Source organism: Cottoperca gobio, chromosome 4 (genome assembly GCF_900634415.1).
Source record: "Cottoperca gobio chromosome 4, fCotGob3.1, whole genome shotgun sequence".
NCBI classification, from domain to species: Eukaryota; Metazoa; Chordata; class Actinopteri; order Perciformes; family Bovichtidae; genus Cottoperca; species Cottoperca gobio.
In genome coordinates, this window is record NC_041358.1 from 22,753,454 (window position 1) to 22,770,959 (window position 17,506).

The window sequence follows — 17,506 nt, forward strand, 5'->3', positions numbered from 1 at the left end:
TCTGGGTATTTTTGTTGACTTTTAAACTAGTTTATTTTAATCAATTGCTTTGTAATAGAGTCCATATAAATACTACACAAATAAAAAACATTATTCAAAGATGGGGCATGAGTTCTATTTTCTTTTTTTAAATATTTTATTTAATTCTCTTTCAATTTTATTATCACCATAATTTTGTTATCAAACATCAGTGTATAAAACATAAAAGTAAAGGTAACACACACATTCATTATTCATGCAATGTTTTTTGAGTAATTGGCCTTTGTGCTGTTCTGTAGTATGAATTCTTTAATTTCATTTAAAACAAATTTGCTTTGAAATATTGACACATAAAAAAGTTAAATCAAGAGAAAGTTTGCCAAGGATGTTTGAATAAAATAAAACACAGAAAGGTAAAATAACAATAAGAGTGTCTCGGTGAGCAGAGGGCAGGTCAAGTTCAGGCCATGAGGTGATCAGAGCCTAACTGACCTCCATGATGGGCCGGGATGCACACAGAGCGTAGACTCAATGCTGCCATCTACTGAACGTGACCACACACACACACACACACACACACACACACACACACACACACACACACACACACACACACACACACACACACACACACACACACACACACGTGGGTGAGATGGGAATAATCAAACTGATACATTATATATGCTGGAATTATACATTACTATATATATGATATATTAGATGGCATCATTTGTTCATGTTTTAAGGACAACTACAACTTCACAATCACAAAGGAAACGGGTGCAAAACACAGAAACAACGCATCGTTCTTATATTGGAAATATAATTAAAGCCACATTTTTATATTAAAATTTAAAAAAGTAACTTATTGCACTATTAAAAATGTAGGATTGTTGCGGGGTCAGTTAAAAACCTATTGTAACCATATCTAGTCCAATTTCCATTTTAAGACGGTCTTCACTGGTATGTCGCTGATTGAGTGATTAGCTTTGCTTATCACATGGCCCCCTCAAGTGGACAAAAGGACGCACTGCTCACGGTTGAGGATGGACACTTTATTGAAGAGTCAGTTTAACTTGAAACTGTAATCTTTCATATTTGTAAATGCTGCATCCTTTGCAGTGAAAGTACATTAAACTCCTGATTCACATGAAAGTTATGAATGAGCGTAGTGCTTTGGCATATTTAGATTTGCAGTCAAGTTAAAGCAATGATGCACATCAACGTGGACACGGTACACACATGACATCGTCATAATAAGCACATAAACAAAATCTGTTGTATAGATTTATTTCTCATATATTTGATTAGCCACTTATTAGACATTTTAATACTATATCTCACCTCCGCAGAGGCGGATGGACAGTGAAGCTGTGCAGTCCAGCTGACATGATCACCCTCCTACAATTCAGTCGCTCTGTCAACCTAAAAGTGACACAATCATAACATTTCAAATGTAAAAACAAAACATATTGCATAATCGCCCTTTCATTACAAATACCATCTGACTATTTGAAACAATCACAAAGAAAACAAAGCAACAAAACTTCCCTATGAATTAAAATCAATAAAACTCATTAAAAACACATGATCTCTGTTGTTAATGGATTCATTTGAATGAACATTGTAGATATAATGGTGCAAACATTATCTTATTACCACGACACAAACACAGTGCTCCTTATCATCAATCAAAATCCCCTGTTCCTCAGGAAATCCCTTTAACCACCGTGATGGCAATGCGATTTCAAAACATACAAGTTGTGATTGTGTGACCGACGATTTAAAGACACTTCTACTTTATCTCCTCACTCTCTTCGTCGGTGAATCCCGTCTGTGCGTTTAACAAAGTGTGAGAAACTGCTTCTGTGTGCACGACAGATCTCCCGTCCACTCATCCCGTCCTCTGACATCCTGCCTGAAGGGAACAGGAGTGTGCAGCAGGACGGCTCTGCACCGACTGAGAGCAGAAACTTATTACTGCCAGGTGAGAGAGTTGACCTCCATCACGTCATTCTGTGCTTTTTCACTGTCCCAAATGATTCAGTGGGCAAAGTAGCCGTTCTGATGGAATTTGAGCAGAAGGTTGTGCGTCATGTCAAATGTGCTGAGGCTGATCCCCACAGCGATGGGCCCTTTAAGCCAGTTCATGCTCAGGCCTTTGTAAAGTCCACGTATGACTCCCTCATTCTTTATGATCTCCCGCATGGTCCCCAGAATTGTGCCGTACGATGAGCCGGTAACGCCGGCTGTCTGCATGCGCCGGCGTACCACGTCCAGAGGGTACGAGGCAGATTGTCCAATCAGGCCTGCGCAGGCACCAAAAGCCAAGCGCTCATGAGGGTATGGCTGGGGTCGCTTAGTTTTTTCTAGTGCGAGAGAAAAATACAAGAGTTTTTTATTCTGCTAAATATCTAACATGTGACTGAACCGAATGTAGACATTTAAAAATGATCAGTACCTGTGTGTAGCTTTTTGAGGGTCTCATATGTAAAGAATGTGATCCCTGCATATGGGATGACACCCATGATAGTGGGAGTAAAGCCTCTGTAAAGGGTCCTGACACCCTCCTCTTGGGAGATCCGCATAAAGACGTGCATGATGTTGCTGTACCTGTCCCAAGATAAAGCATCACACAAGTCATTGTGTTCCAAACTGTACCATTAAACATAATGGAGTTGTAAGGTAGTAACTGTCATGCACTGCAATGGTCCATTTCATTGTAGTGGCAAGTGAACAATGGGACTAATAAACACAAGGGTGAATCTGTGCACAGAGAGGGACCCCTCGGTACACAGTAGTGGGTGGGACTGTAACAAAGGGGATGAGTGCTTACATTTCTCTGGCTGTGACTGCCATCCTGGCTCGCACCATGTCCAACGGGTATGTAAGCATAGCAGCAGTGGTGCCGGCCAGAGAGCCAGCCAGGAAGCGTGGGAAAGGAGGCAGAGCTCTGAAACAAACACAATAATCTGTAGTAAATAATAACAATACACAACCAAGAAGCACCGCCTCGCAGTCAAGTTACATCCTTGTCTCTCCACAATGTCGTCACTTCCTCACTTTATCCTAATAGACATGTGTGTGAAATTGTCATAGTTAGCGAATCAACTCTTGAATGATGGTCAAAAACATGTTTTGTGAGGTCACGGTGACCTTGACCTTTGACATCCAATTTCAGTTCAAGTGAAGGTTTGGATGTTTGTCTCAGATGTAATGAAATTCCCTCCAGGCGTTCCTCAGATATCGCATTCACGAGAATGGGACGGCGGGACGGACGGACAACCCAAAAATGTAATGCCTCCGGCCTCGGCTGTAGTCGGCGTGGAGGCGGATTGAAAAACGAGACTAAGAGTCTACAGCCATGCCAGAGTCTCTGTGAGGCCGTACTTTGACAGAGTGGTGACCTAAATGCTAACATCAGCATGCTAACAAACATTGTCATCCCTAGAGCAACGCCGCTAGCATGGCTAAAAACGTATCCATGTTTTATAATAAGATAAATAAAAAACATTACCACTAAAAGATAACTTCTCTACTCACTTGCCCTGGTAGCCGTAGTAGCCCCCCAGTAGTTTTTTGTACTGGTCATGTGAGGAGAACTGGATGGCAGCGTAGGGCATGACCCTCATCATGGTGGCAGAGTTCCCCCTCCACAGGCTGAGCAGCCCGTCCTTCATGTAGGAGCAGTAGATGAACCTGAAGGCCTCCTGCAGGGTAGTGGATATGTTGGGAGCAGAGATACACGTCCTTCATGTTTTACACATCTAATAATCTTAATATGTACAAGGTGCACAATCAAGTGTAGTTTTTAGGATTGAATGAGTATACACGTTTAAGTTGACATAAAAACATTACACTAGAGCAGAGATCTACCAGATATATTCTGGAGCTCCAAATATGGTTGTTTTTGTTATTGATCTGTAAAAATATATAAATAATTGTTTAATATATAAAATGTCAAAAAGACAAACATTTCCCATCTTAAATAAATAAAATTGTCACAGATTATTTTTCATTATTAAAACATTGTTAAAACATTTTAAGCCTTTTAACTTAATCCTGGCTGCAAGTGTAGCAACATAAGAAATGATGAAACCTGAACTCACCTTAGCTGAGAATCTGTTGGAGGACACTGTGAAACAACAAGCAACACAGTGAACCTCCGGGTTAAAGAACACACTCTCCTGTGCTAAACATCTACTAAGAGGATTAGCAATGAGTTAAGAACAGTGACAACAGTCAGTGAAAACTCTGGTACAAACTGAAAACAGTAGTTGCATCATGTTTGGAGTAAATACTCAGAACAGAACTTAAGCCACTTACATAAACAGTAGCCTATTTCCTTCACTATATTCTGTTTTTGGAAGGAAATATAATAAGAGTATTGTTCTTGCCTTGGAAAATGATCTTGGTTCGATCCAGAGGCGCAATAACTGTTTTGGCAACAGCTCCAGCAAACGCCCCGCACAGCAGGGAGTCCAGCGCCGTCCATCTGGGCCTCAAGTCCTGTTTGTACACATTCCCATTGCATTACTTAAGATGACATTTTGTGACGTTACACTGATAACTCAAGATAACTGCATAACCTTATAATCAGAGTGTTTGTGCTAATCAGCACAAACACTCCCGTCCCGTGTCTATCACAAAGTTACTCCCACAGAACAGAGAAATCTGCACGTGGAACAGAGTCAAGACTGACACCACCGCTATGAATCACAAGAGATAACACCGACCGCTCCACTGAAGCAGAGATGTGTGTGTGTGTGTGTGTGTGTGTGTGTGTGTGTGTGTGTGTGTGTGTGTGTGTGTGTGTGCACATGAGCAATCATTCTCCTGGAAGGGACAGTTGAACCCAATAAACAATCACTCAGTAATAAGAAGAGCATATTGCACAACTAAACAAAACATATTTCCCAACATAAACAGAAGAAGGCAGAAATACAGTTTGGGATTTCATTACCATATAATCTATAAACCTTCCTGCCTAACTACATATACTGTCTGGGATAAACTGCTGCCAAGTTTTCAAATGAAAATGTGCTATTAATTGGGTCACTGATTAAATCTTAAAATAATGAGCTTAGGTTTTCTTTAAAAGAATATTTTGATTCACGACTGACAAACCCCGACCCTGTGATACTAACACAGTAAAAAGCTGTCATGATACTTCTTATTCAATGCTAGTACAGTGTTGCTTTGTAAACTAAGGCCAGCTTTAGATTAGTTGGCACCTCCCTGCTATTTTGAGCATTGTACTGGTAGAGACATGTCCTTTGAAAGTATGTGTAGTACCAGGAAGGCTCGATCTCACAACAACAGCTGCATTACACTGAGAGAAACCTCGGAGGCACACAGTATGTTTTAGAATCGATCCTAAATAAAGCTTACCACTTAAACATACTGGAACAATTTCACAAACGGTGCCTTTTAAAAATGAGTTTGTTCATTCAACATCCAATGTTAAAACTATAACACTTGAGACTGACAAATAGGTGCTACGCAGAGTTGCATTGCTCTATGGTCCATGAGCTGATTTTGACACAATTTTGGACGCAAAGCTTTTGTAAACAAGGTCAATAATAGGCCAAATGCAGTCAATATGTCTACACCCCAGCGGCTCTAATGTGTCATAACAAGTACAATGTTGAATCATTTGTACTCAAGCAGAACATTTGAAACAATGCTCACCTTTGCTTGGCTGGAGGGTGGCAGAGGCAGAACGGTGGCCTCTGGCACTGGCAGACGGCTCTGGTGGTCGTCCACACGGTGGGCCATGTGTGCCCTTCACAGACTGCCAAGGCTGTCAGACACTCAGGCACTCATTCAGGGAAAACCCACTGCAGATGAATATATACGAAAACAAATGTAGGAGCACCTAAAATGACACTTTATTCAACAAAACAACCGCCCCGCCGAGTTGGACTGCCTTAATCATAAGGCAAAAACGTGATTACACGCGGATACTCCCCTACACAAACAACCTGGCTTGTAAACAGGGTATTGCATTACAAAAGCTCTGCTGGTGAATCAGTTACTTTCCAGCACATCTAAATACACTGTTTATTTTTTTATCAATCATCATTTGGCCCAGTTGTCAATTTCCTAAAACCAATGGGTGCAGAAAATAACATAATATTGACCACACCTCAAATAAATAATCTGCAAATCATAGTTAAACAAAGATTGAATAAACATATGCATCATTATGGCAGATAAATCTAAATGTTCATTGGTGATTTAATGCTGAATTTTGTTACCTTCGTTTGTGTTTAAAAGGACCCCGTGTTTACAAATTCGATGTGATCAGTCGCCACTGTGCCCTGCAGATCCTTGCGCACATTTCTTGTTTGCTCGCTGGAGGCCAGTGAGTCGCTCTTAAAACTTGCAACTCGCTGCTAAATGTCTGCTCGTCTTTTCACGTTGTTGACGTTTCTGAAGATGATTGTAAAAGACAGGTGTCAAGCTGTAGCAGTGTGTTGACTATTTATAGACGACGCCTGCGAGGAAATTCTGCCGCTGACTGGTTCTGCGCACAAGATTAGTTGGGCTTTTCAAGGTCTTAAAAGAAACTGGGCAACGTATGCCAGTATTTTGCACTACACTACCCATGAGCGAGTCACGTTATTCGTATGAAATCTCGCGAGTTTTTCTACAACATTGGGTTGCCAGTTTTTGCTTATATATAACATATAATTTGTTCAAGTTTATGGTATTGTCTTGATTAAAATACCGGTATGCTACTTGTTCATGCAGACAGAACATTTTGAGTTTCAGAGCAGTTTCAACACAAAAACAACCACTATTGAACTAAGCTAAAATAAATACAACAAATGTAACATTACATGCTATACTAACTGAGTAATGAGTTATCCTTAGGTAACATAACATTATTCATATAATTAGCCATGTCAGAGGGTTAAATAACTGACTTGACATGAACTTATAAGGAATACTTTGATGTTGATATTATGGGTGGCCGTACTCCATATGGTTAGCTGAAACTATGAAATAATATGTTGGGTTTAATGTATGGTTTGCATGTAGAACCGTATTCTAACTGATATATATTGAAGTGAAAAAGTCTATATTTCTTATTGAAACATAATGAACTAAGAGTATAATGTCCTACAAAATCGAAATTATTTAAAGCACCAGTTTTTGCTTTAAATAGCAAGATTGAAACCACACAAAATAAAAACAAATATAGACAACAATACATAAACATTTTCAAGACAAAAATAAATACATGTTAATAAAATAAATACCAGGGGAAAAAATAATATTTAAAGAAAAACAGTAATTTAAAACTTACAAACTAAGGCTATAATATTACTCCAAATTAAAAGCCCCAATAAAAAGATAGGTATTTTATTTCCCGTTAACATTGCATACTAAACAATAACAACTATAACAGTCATTAACAACTATTGGTAAAACATACATTATAAATGTTTACTAAAAAGAAGCAAAGCAAACGATGGATTGGGGATTCAGATGCTTTGGTTGTGGGGGCTACATGACCAAACCTGGCAACCCAGGAGTGTGGCCATAGCGCTGAAAAACTTGTTGTTGTCGGGGAAAATGGCGTCAAACGTAGAGGCCCCGGAGCGCTGGTACCTCGCCCTTCTCGGCTTTGCGGAACATTTTCGAACCTCTAGTCCTCCCAAAATCCGGCTCTGTGTACACTGTCTACAAGCAGTGTTTCAGTTTAAGCCTCCACAGAGGATCGAGGCCCGGACACATCTTCAGCTGGGCTCGGTTCTCTACCACCACACCAAGAACAGCGAGCTGGCCCGCAGCCACCTAGAGAAAGCGGTGAGGGACGTTTGATTTAGGAAAGAGCGGGGATGCGGCGGAGAACGGGGACGGGTGTAGGCCGCAGCAAGAGAAAACAGCGAACGGCGGAAAATTATTTTAATAGCTGTTTATCCAGGAAGGTTACATTTGTATAGAAAGTGAAAATTAATATTTTGTAGCTGTATTTTGTTAAATATTTGTCCCGGGCCGACCGCTTTCGTTCTTTCCATAGGGTTAGCCAAATAAGCCGCTCTATGGGATTATTATTGGTTCATAAAGATAGCAAACACCGACAAAATGAAACAGCTAACCTTTTTTATCTCTTGCAGTGGTTTATATCTCAACAAGTCCCTCAGTTTGAAGATGTCAAATTTGAAGCTGCAAGCATTTTGTCAGAACTCTTCTGCCAACAGGTAAGACCATCACTTAACGTTAATTAATTTTCGTGAGGTAGATGCTACATTAGCATGGCTGCATACCATTCATCACTTCTAGCCACAAAGTGAAATTGACATAGAAGTCATGTATAGTTTGTCATTGTGGTGCATGCAGGAAAGGCTGCGTATTGTTATTTATTATTGAATATTGATCCTTTTTGAATACATTTTCAGAATTTGGTGGACTCTGCAAAACCCCTCCTGCGCAAGGCCATCCAGATTTCACAACAAACGCCATACTGGCACTGCAGATTGTTGTTCCAGTTGGCGGTATGTATTCGTACAATAGTATGAATAGAGGTGACATTGTTGCACTCACAAAGTCATTTTCATGCGCAGGTCCAACAATGTTTGAGTTGAAATGAGAACACATTTACAACAGCCCTAATACAATGTTCTGGTGGTTTGAGCACACTTTTACTTTGTATGTTTTAATTAGATTTCGTAAGAGTCCAGACTTTGTATCCATATAGCTAAAGAGTCTCCAGCAATGACAGGAATGTTCTTATTTATTGCATCTTTCAGCAACTTCATACACTGGAGAAAGACTTGGTGTCAGCATGTGACCTGCTGGGTGTTGGAGCTGAGTACGCCCGAGTGGTTGGGTCAGAATATACCAGGTAAATGCCAAATCCTCTGATGACTGCATATTTAATGCTTTTAGTGGTTAGCATCTGACATTTCAAATTTTACAAAGATTACTATTAATCTAGGGCGCTAAAAACTAAATTATTATAGACCAAGGACAAATCTGGCCACTACACCCTCACTGATGCACTCTCCTTCTGTTTGCATATTTATATCCCAAACCGAGTAATAGAAAGCGGACAATGAAACCCTTAACAGCAATTCTGTTTTGTTGCTGACTTCCCATTCTAAATATCCCGTTACTGAAGCGCAAGTGCCAGTAGTATCACAAAGTGCCTATTGCATAGAAAATGTTCCATTCTTAGTCATTCATTTTCATTTAAAGTACAAATGTTGCTCTTGTAAAAGTGTTTTAATTTTGAATTTAAAGACTCATTTCACCAGTTCTGAGTACCAATACAACTGTGGCTCAAAGTGTTTATTAATATTGATTGTTAGAAATTGATGGTGACAAAGCTTACTTGGTGTGTTGTTGTTTTTTGTCTTTTTAGGGCGCTGTTTCTCCTCAGTAAAGGAATGGTGAGTCTTCTGCTCCACTTTACTTTGTTAAGCTATGTTTGCTTACACCATGGCAGTATAAACAAGGATTGTTTTCCTCAATGCTTTTGTTGCATATTGAATTTTTTTGTGTATATCAATAATTTAGTAATACCTGTACAGCAGTAATAGTTGCTGATGTTTTTAATATGTACTTAAAAAAAAAAAAAACAAGGAATAAATTCTATCAAGTTTTGATTGTGATGATGTTTTTTTTAATCTTCTAGTTGCTGCTAATGGAGAGAAAGCTTGGGGAGGTGCATCCTCTGCTCACACTGTGCGGAACTATTGTAGAAAACTGGCAGGGAAACCCCATCCAGAAGGAGTCCCTGAGGGTGTTCTTCCTGGTCCTACAGGTCACACACTACCTGGATGCCGGTCAGGTAGGAAAACCAGTGTTACAAGAGTTAGATAACGTGGGACAGAGTTGTTTATAGGGGGAGGGGGCTACATTACTGTTTATTAACACAGAGAAAATGTGTTGATCAGCATGCATGCATACGTTTATGTAATAAACGTATTAAGGATGATAAGCCTATTATAATGTCTGGTCAATGTCTACTTGTCATGTCTACGTCTCCTCAGGTGAAGAGTGTTAAGCCGTGTCTGAAGCAGCTGCAGCAGTGCATCCAGACCATTTCTACACTCCACGATGATGAGATTCTGCCCAGCAACCCAGCTGACCTCTTCCACTGGCTGCCCAAAGAGCACATGTGTGTCCTCGTCTATTTGGTAATGCCACTTCCCTTTCTTTGCCACATAAAAGTTAGAATCTCCCAAAACAACGGCAAGGCAAACTACTGAATTCTCCAACTGAATACACCTGTTCTAATCCTTCTTAATGTTTTGTTGCAGTACTCTGGAAAAAGATGAGCACTGTCTGTATTTTGGCTAGTTTTTAGTTTAACTTGGGGCAGTCCGTACGAGGTTTATGTCAATGTAGTCAAGTACCCACCATGTCATCAATGTGTTACTTTGTTGGTCTTCTACTGTGCTGTTATCCTTCTAAAGGATGCACACTGTTCTGGTGTCAAGGCTGTTTAAGCTACAACATGTTTGATGTCTTTGGCCTTGGAAATAAAAGTCACAAAACTGTACTCGCACACACACCGGAGCCAAAATGCATTTTGACAGGGAAAAGAGGAGAAGTTGAAGTTTTTCATTAGGTCACATGTGAGATGCATCCTACATTTGAAATAAAAAGGAAACCAATAATAAAGCTTTTATAAATGACACAGTTGGTGATGCTCATTGATACGTGGTTCTTATGTCAAGTCTAGAAAGCAGATGATACATTTTGAAACATGAAACTTTGTGTTTTTCCTTCTTTTATTTTGTCACCCTTGTGTGGAATGCTGTCATGAAACATAACTTTAGTTATTTATAACACAATAACATCTAATTTAATGGAGTGTAATAATTAGTATACTGTAAACTGCTGGGAAATCTTGAAACTGCACCTTGTAATGTTTTAAAGTGTTTGTATTTGACTTTTTGAAAAGGAGTAGGAACCCTGTGGATAGCGTCACACAACTGCAGAGACTTTGATTAACGTGCACATTACCAGGAATGGGTTCACAGTGCTCAATATGTAATCCTTCTTGTCATTTTACAGGTAACAGTCATGCACTCCATGCAAGCAGGCTATCTGGAGAAAGCTCAGAAGTACACAGACAAGGCTCTTATGCAACTAGAGAAACTAAAAAGTGAGTTACCCAACGTGTTCCTGTGCTTCTCTGAAGATAATTGAATCTATATTATTAACTATATAATATAAAACTGTTTTACCTGCCTTTTTGTTTTATGTAAGAACTATTTTTGCACCACTTGTTTGTGATACAACTTTTTAATAACTTTCTCCCATGTTTCAGTGTTGGACTGCAGCCCCATCCTCTCTACCTTTCAAGTCATTCTACTGGAGCACATAATCATGTGTAGACTCGTCACGGGCCACAAGGCCACCGCGTTACAAGAGGTATATTGTCACTGCATTTGTTTCTTATGTATTTAATATGTTGCCGTGTGGAAAATATGCCGTCCAGTATCTTTTATTTTGACACGCATCACAAAACTGAATTTGCATGCTTGAATGATGTTGTGATTGTAAACATTGACACTCTGTTCTATTCATCCAGATCTCACAGGTGTGTCAGCTGTGCCAACAGTCCCCCAGGTTATTCACCAACCACGCTGCTCAGCTACACACGCTATTAGTGAGTATTTTCAACCTAAACCACAACAACCTGAAACCAACCTGAAATACATTTTTTAAAACAAAGGTAAAATTCTGAAAACTTTGTGGACTTAAATAAACGCCAGACTTACATTCCAAAACCTCTTATTCTGAAGAAGCCACATGTTTTCAATACTGTAACTTTATCCCTGTTTTGGTTGCATATTAATGTGTAATGCTCGATCTATTCCTCCTGCCCTTGTCGTATCCCAGGGTCTGTATTGTATCTCAGTGAACTGTATGGATAATGCAGAGGCACAGTTTACCACAGCCTTGCGGGTGAGTACGTGGTGATTTTGTTTCTCTTCTCAGATAATGTCACCACTATCTTCTTTTACTCTCCGCTGCAGCTGCTATCTCCTTATCTCACAGATTTCGCTATTGTTGTGTTTCAGCTCACCACACACCAGGAATTGTGGACATACATCGTAACCAACTTGGCCAGTGTCTACATAAGGGAAGGGAACCGACACCAGGAGGTCAGTGAAGTAATAACGGTCACGTCTTTAAATTACAACAATGTAATGCAATGAATCACTTCGTAAATAAGTGGTTGGCAAACATTATACCATAATTAGGGGTGAGAATTGATAAGGTTTCATTGATACTAATGCCATTATCGATTCTGCTTATCGGTCTGATTCTTTATCGATTCCTTTATTGATTATTGCTCAATTTTCTGTGTAGAAGAAGAAAAAAGTAGGTCGACACAAATCACCTTAATGCAGCTGTTTCATTAAGTCTGAGTCTGAACACTAAAATGTTTGCCATTTTAAACCGTTAACATAAATTACATTTATGGTACATATTAAAGTTACATGCATCAATCTGGTGCATGTTGAGAGCAAAGTTAAGAGGAAAACTTTGTGCTGTAGTAAACAATTTAGTCATAAACAAAGTGGCCGTATAGATATGAATGGTGAAAGCATGGTAAACGAGACCCCCCCCCCCCCCCCCCTCGTGTTTCAAGATGGGTCATGTGGGTTGCCGAGATCACCGCAGACTCCCTTACATGCAATCCGCCCCAGTTGACGGTTGCTTTGGGATCAGAGGTCCGTGTCCACTTAGTCCGCAGCCACGGGAAGCACTGAGGTCCGGGCGAGGGGTGCTGTAAAGCTCACAGCCAGTTACCTTCACCTCTGGCCTTTCCAGAATTAATATTGATAACCTCGTAGGCATACGATGATCCAATGGATATGGTGATTTGAAACAATTGGTGGTTTGCATCTTTGTAGATCCTGATCACTACATGAGCATGTCTGATGGCTTCTAAAAGATGTAAGGGTTGTTGATGTATATATTGCTCACAGAGTAAAGCCAAATATACTTTGAAGTGTTGCCATTACATAGTTTTCACTTTGTGCGCACTGTCCACTAGAGGGCGCTGGTGAGTTATATTTATAGCACAGTACTTTGATAACAAAATGTGTGATCCTTGTGTTCTTCTAAGAACACTGTCAGTGGATCATATTTATCTAAGATATAAGCTTTTTAATAATAACTCAAAAGGTGCACTTTTAAACTTATTTCCTGTTTTGCTTCTTCAGCTGTACAGCCTCCTAGAGAGAATAAACCCAGACCATAACTTCCCAGTAAGGTAAGAGGCAGAATGTTTGACAGTTTGTGTATACATAACACTGCACAATACATTAAAGCAATGCATTTCGTTGGTTTGGATTGTAAAATATACAATCATTGTCTCTGTTTTGGATTCAGCTCCCATTGCCTCCGTGCTGCAGCTTTCTACATCAGGGGACTCTTGTCCTTCTTTCAAGGACGCTACAATGAGGCCAAGTATGTCAAATCTTACATTGTTTTGTGCAAACACAGCTACAATTTCACCCTGTGCCTGAACATATTTCTGTATATATTGTCGTGTTGCAGACGGTTCCTAAGGGAAACCCTGAAGATGTCTAATGCTGAGGATCTGAACAGACTGACTGCCTGCTCCCTGGTTCTGCTGGGCCACATCTTCTACGTACTGGGCAACCACAGAGTAAGACCAATAAATACACGACAGATTTGCCTAATGCTCGTATAATGCAGCACTATTTGGGCTATGAATTGGGATTTAACAGGTTTGGAACAACTAGGCCGCCAGACCAGCATCTTTTTTTTGTCTTTTAAATTGAATCAAGATTTCAAATTTTTGCCATGAGCAGCTACTGCTTCAAATAATATCCTGATTAATGAAACTATGAACAAATAAATCACAATAAACTTGAATCCATGTCTCATATCCGGCCTCGTTAGCTCTGACAATTAACCTTAAATTAAGTTTAATAAGGCGTCTGTTGGTAAATACAGATGCCCATGATTCAGCTTGTTGTTGTTTAGGTTGAGGCCAGATTGGCCAAAGACTTAAGTTATTAGTGTGGCATCACCAAAATAAAGAGTGGCAGCGGTGAATGAAGTAGCTCAGAGTAGCTGACTCGTCTAGAAATTAAGTGTTCAGATGTTGCAGCTGAGGCGCGGAAGCATGTTGTGCATCAGCAAAGCAAAGGTACCGATGAGCACATCCCCCCTTGAGACTCTCCCATTAATGTCGGTTCACAGAGGGAGGTGCGCTGCAGGTAAATGGGGCCCTTCCATTCTTGTGCTCACCAGATGACAAAGCAAATATAAGTTATTTGAAGCCACTTGTTATGGATCAAACATTGACATAACATAGAAATATTTCAAATGAATTAATTTCAGTCATTTCTAACAACAATAATAACTCTTACTAAAGTAACAGTCCAAGTGCTCCTGACTAAATGACAACAACTGTAAACTTCAATTCCTTTTTCTACAGTCGCTCGTTTAAAGCAACAATTACATTATTTGTTCAGAGATGATGAGATTTCAGGGTTCACAATGACGAATGTGTGAATTATTTATTTTCTGTGCACAAATGATTAACTGGTGAGGACAGCTTTAGTGTTTTATGCCCATGAATGATCCATAACTGAGCCCTTCTCTTGTAGGATGCAATGGCATGCACAAGCCTTACAGTGTTTATACATGAGGATCGTTGTCTTCGTGGTTTCCACCCTTCTTTGTTTTCTAAAAAGTTGCCCTTTTCTCTTTTTAGGAAAGCAACAACATGGTTGTACCTGCCATGCAGCTGGCCAGCAAGATCCCCGACATGTCTGTTCAGCTCTGGTCTTCAGCACTGTTGAAAGGTAAATGCTGACATTACAGGTCATTTAGCAGACGCTCTTATCCAGAGCGACTTACAGGGAACTAACTACAGGGACAGTCCCCCTGGAGCAGCTCAGGGTTAAGTGTCGTGCTCAGGGGCACAATGGTGGCAGCCCCGGTATTGAACTCGCAGCTTGGAAGGCGTACCACTAGACCACTAGGCCATCACCACCCACTGACCTTTTCCTTTATCTCTGGACATCATTTATGTCCTTAGTATTTGTTAAATAATCTTTGCAGCCCTTTTACTGTGAGAACACTTAGCCATCACATATGAAGCATCAAATCTCAGATCTCTAGTAAGAAGCTGCAGTTGAAGGAAGACGTTGACCACGTGTTGTGCTTGCAGACTTGAACAAGGCCCTTGGGAACAACATGGATGCCCATGAAGCAGCCCAGATGCACCAGAACTTCTCCCAGCAGTTGCTGCAGGACCACATCGCTGCCTGCAGCCTCCCTGAGCATAACCTCATCAGTGTATGTAAAATAGATTAACGTGCTTCTTAAAGTTGACATGTCATTACTCTTTTCATCACTTTTCACTCGTCTATGTTTTGTAGCGCTGAGATTACAGTCTTTTTCTGTCTTGTTTTTCAGTGGACTGATGGCCCTCCTCCTGTCCAGATCCAAGCCCAGAACGGCCCGACCACCAGCCTTGCAAGTCTGCTATGAGACACCTTCTGTCTCGCATATGGCTGTAGCTGGTACATTATCACAAGCAACAGATTGATGCCTAACAACCTGCTATCGGACCACTGCAGCTGAGATTTGAGAGGATTTTAACAGGTCAAAGAGTTCAGGCCTTCACTTTATTAGCTTCTCAAGATTGCTTCCTGATTGTCTGCTACCCCTTCTTTATTTGTTGTAAAGCAATTACAACTACTGTTGTACATGTATTTCACACTTTCTGACGGCATGGATGCAGGGCAGGGTCGGACTCTTGATTAGAGTAGTGAAGGACACATAGCGACGTATGAAAGGTCTTCTTTGCCTCAGATATAGAGAACCCTTCGCTACGTTTGCCAGGTTTCTTTTCCATTTGTTGGAATAAAAAGGAGAGGGTAGATGGGGGGGGGGGGGGGCAGTAAAGAAATGTAGAAGAAATTAATTTATTCATGTTGATATTTTTGTATCTGTTGGTAAATATTTTACATCTTGCCTTTTTTGTATGGATCCCATTTTTGTTTTGTTTTTTCTCATGCATGGAAGTTGCTGATGTGGACTCCCTGTACAATAATTTCAGACCTGGGTTGCTAACAATAAATTCTTGGTTGATCTTTTTTTGCACAAAATCCATATTAGAAAGAATAGAGACATGTTGTAATATATTTTCACACAATAATCAGTTGAAAAAAGTTTGACGATACAAATTGGCAGTGTACATTGTATTGGGACGGTGCACAATTCACTGTGTGCACGTCCTCTGTGGACCAGAATATGCCTCCAATGTTTAAATACTTCTGAGTTTTATATCATTTGGCGACTGTGAGGGTTGCCACATACCCTTTAAAGCAACACATTTATCTGATGTGTTTTTTTGAACTTCCATATTATATGAATTCATTATTATTGAAGTTGTATTCATTTTTTTTTAAATCGGGTTTAGACTTTTGGAGCCTACAGTAATCTTCAGATATTCAAAAAGCGAATTTATTTTATTTTGTTATATTTTAATTTGTCTTTATAGTTCTACTAAATGGTTTCTTTACAGTATGTTTGTATAGATTTGCCACTCGTTGAACCTTTATTGTACAGTGACATTTTATAAAGTCAATTTAGTAAAGTGTGATATGTATTTTTAGCTATCCTATGTAGAAATCTCAATGCTTGGTATTTAAGGCACTCTGTAAGAACACAGTTTAGCTTGAGTACTAGCCATATTCTATCCAATGCCTATGTTTTTAATGCTTACATTGTTTTCAATAATTTTCCAATAAAAATATGATTGAAAATTTGTAATATACTGATTTAAATATCAGTTTGTCTACGTTATGCTATTAGACTAGTCACTCAGTGCATGGCTGCTGATTACTTAATCATGTTTAGTGGAGCCAAACTGCCACTCTTCTGCCACTTCAGCAGAAAAGCAATAGGAAGTAAACTGAGTAGTGGTAGCTGTTAGTTGTCAACTACTGCTGTAGTAGCTGAAGTAAGTGGCGATGGTTAGTGATGAGCATGTTTTTTAAGTATCCAGTAGGTGGTGCAAGAGTGTTCAAATCCAAGTCATTTTACTGTTAAAAGTATTTTCTTCTAGAGAAACTGCACAATTTCAGGGCTAAATACTGTAATATATATATATATAACTTTATGAACTTTTACTACAGACAAAACCTAGGATTTTGGGAATAAAATATATTTAAAAGCCACCAATGTATAAACATTACGGGGCTAGAATGTACCACCAAAACAATTACATGAGTAGGATTTTTAGGGGTTAATCAAATTGACCAACTGATGCTTTTTAAAGAGAATTTATAATTTAGTGTTTAAAAAGGATGTTCACAACAGTGTATTTCTCTAATTGTCCTAATTATGTTTGATTCACTCAGATCTCTCAATCAAAGAAGTGGAGATCTTTTTATTTGAAATGTTGCTCCCCAGAAGTGGATTTAACAAGCGATGTGTTGTAAAATAATAGTAAAACAAGTCTACACTCAGCAGTTTATATATCCTGTGGGGTTAACAC

The 17,506-nt window shown here is 39.6% G+C and overlaps 2 protein-coding genes across 3 annotated transcripts; one reads left to right on the plus strand and one right to left on the minus strand.

The window, feature by feature from the left end:
* Window positions 1-1,022: 1,022 nt before the first annotated feature.
* On the minus strand, window positions 1,023-6,593 carry LOC115007555 (mitochondrial coenzyme A transporter SLC25A42-like). Of its 2 annotated transcripts, none has more exons than XM_029430486.1 (8): window positions 6,243-6,593; window positions 5,674-5,803; window positions 4,380-4,491; window positions 4,092-4,117; window positions 3,526-3,692; window positions 2,819-2,935; window positions 2,444-2,595; window positions 1,023-2,351 (listed from the first exon to the last, which is right to left on the minus strand). In XM_029430486.1, the coding sequence occupies exons 2-8, from the start codon at window positions 5,758-5,760 to the stop codon at window positions 2,026-2,028; spliced, it is 987 nt and encodes a 328-aa protein (XP_029286346.1). In that variant the 5' UTR covers window positions 5,761-5,803; window positions 6,243-6,593; the 3' UTR covers window positions 1,023-2,025. The 2 variants fall into 2 exon arrangements, with proteins under 2 accessions (XP_029286346.1, XP_029286345.1); XM_029430485.1 differs by having other exon boundaries at window positions 5,674-5,822.
* An 886-nt stretch (window positions 6,594-7,479) lies between these two features.
* On the plus strand, window positions 7,480-16,775 carry mau2 (MAU2 sister chromatid cohesion factor). The gene is made up of 18 exons (XM_029430386.1): window positions 7,480-7,800; window positions 8,112-8,195; window positions 8,394-8,489; window positions 8,745-8,839; window positions 9,359-9,386; window positions 9,632-9,787; window positions 9,990-10,136; window positions 11,020-11,110; window positions 11,276-11,379; window positions 11,540-11,617; window positions 11,851-11,916; window positions 12,033-12,116; window positions 13,185-13,234; window positions 13,354-13,431; window positions 13,522-13,633; window positions 14,711-14,801; window positions 15,170-15,297; window positions 15,418-16,775. Exons 1-18 carry the CDS (start codon window positions 7,480-7,482, stop codon window positions 15,490-15,492), a joined length of 1,884 nt encoding a protein of 627 aa, XP_029286246.1. The 3' UTR covers window positions 15,493-16,775.
* Window positions 16,776-17,506: the final 731 nt, after the last annotated feature.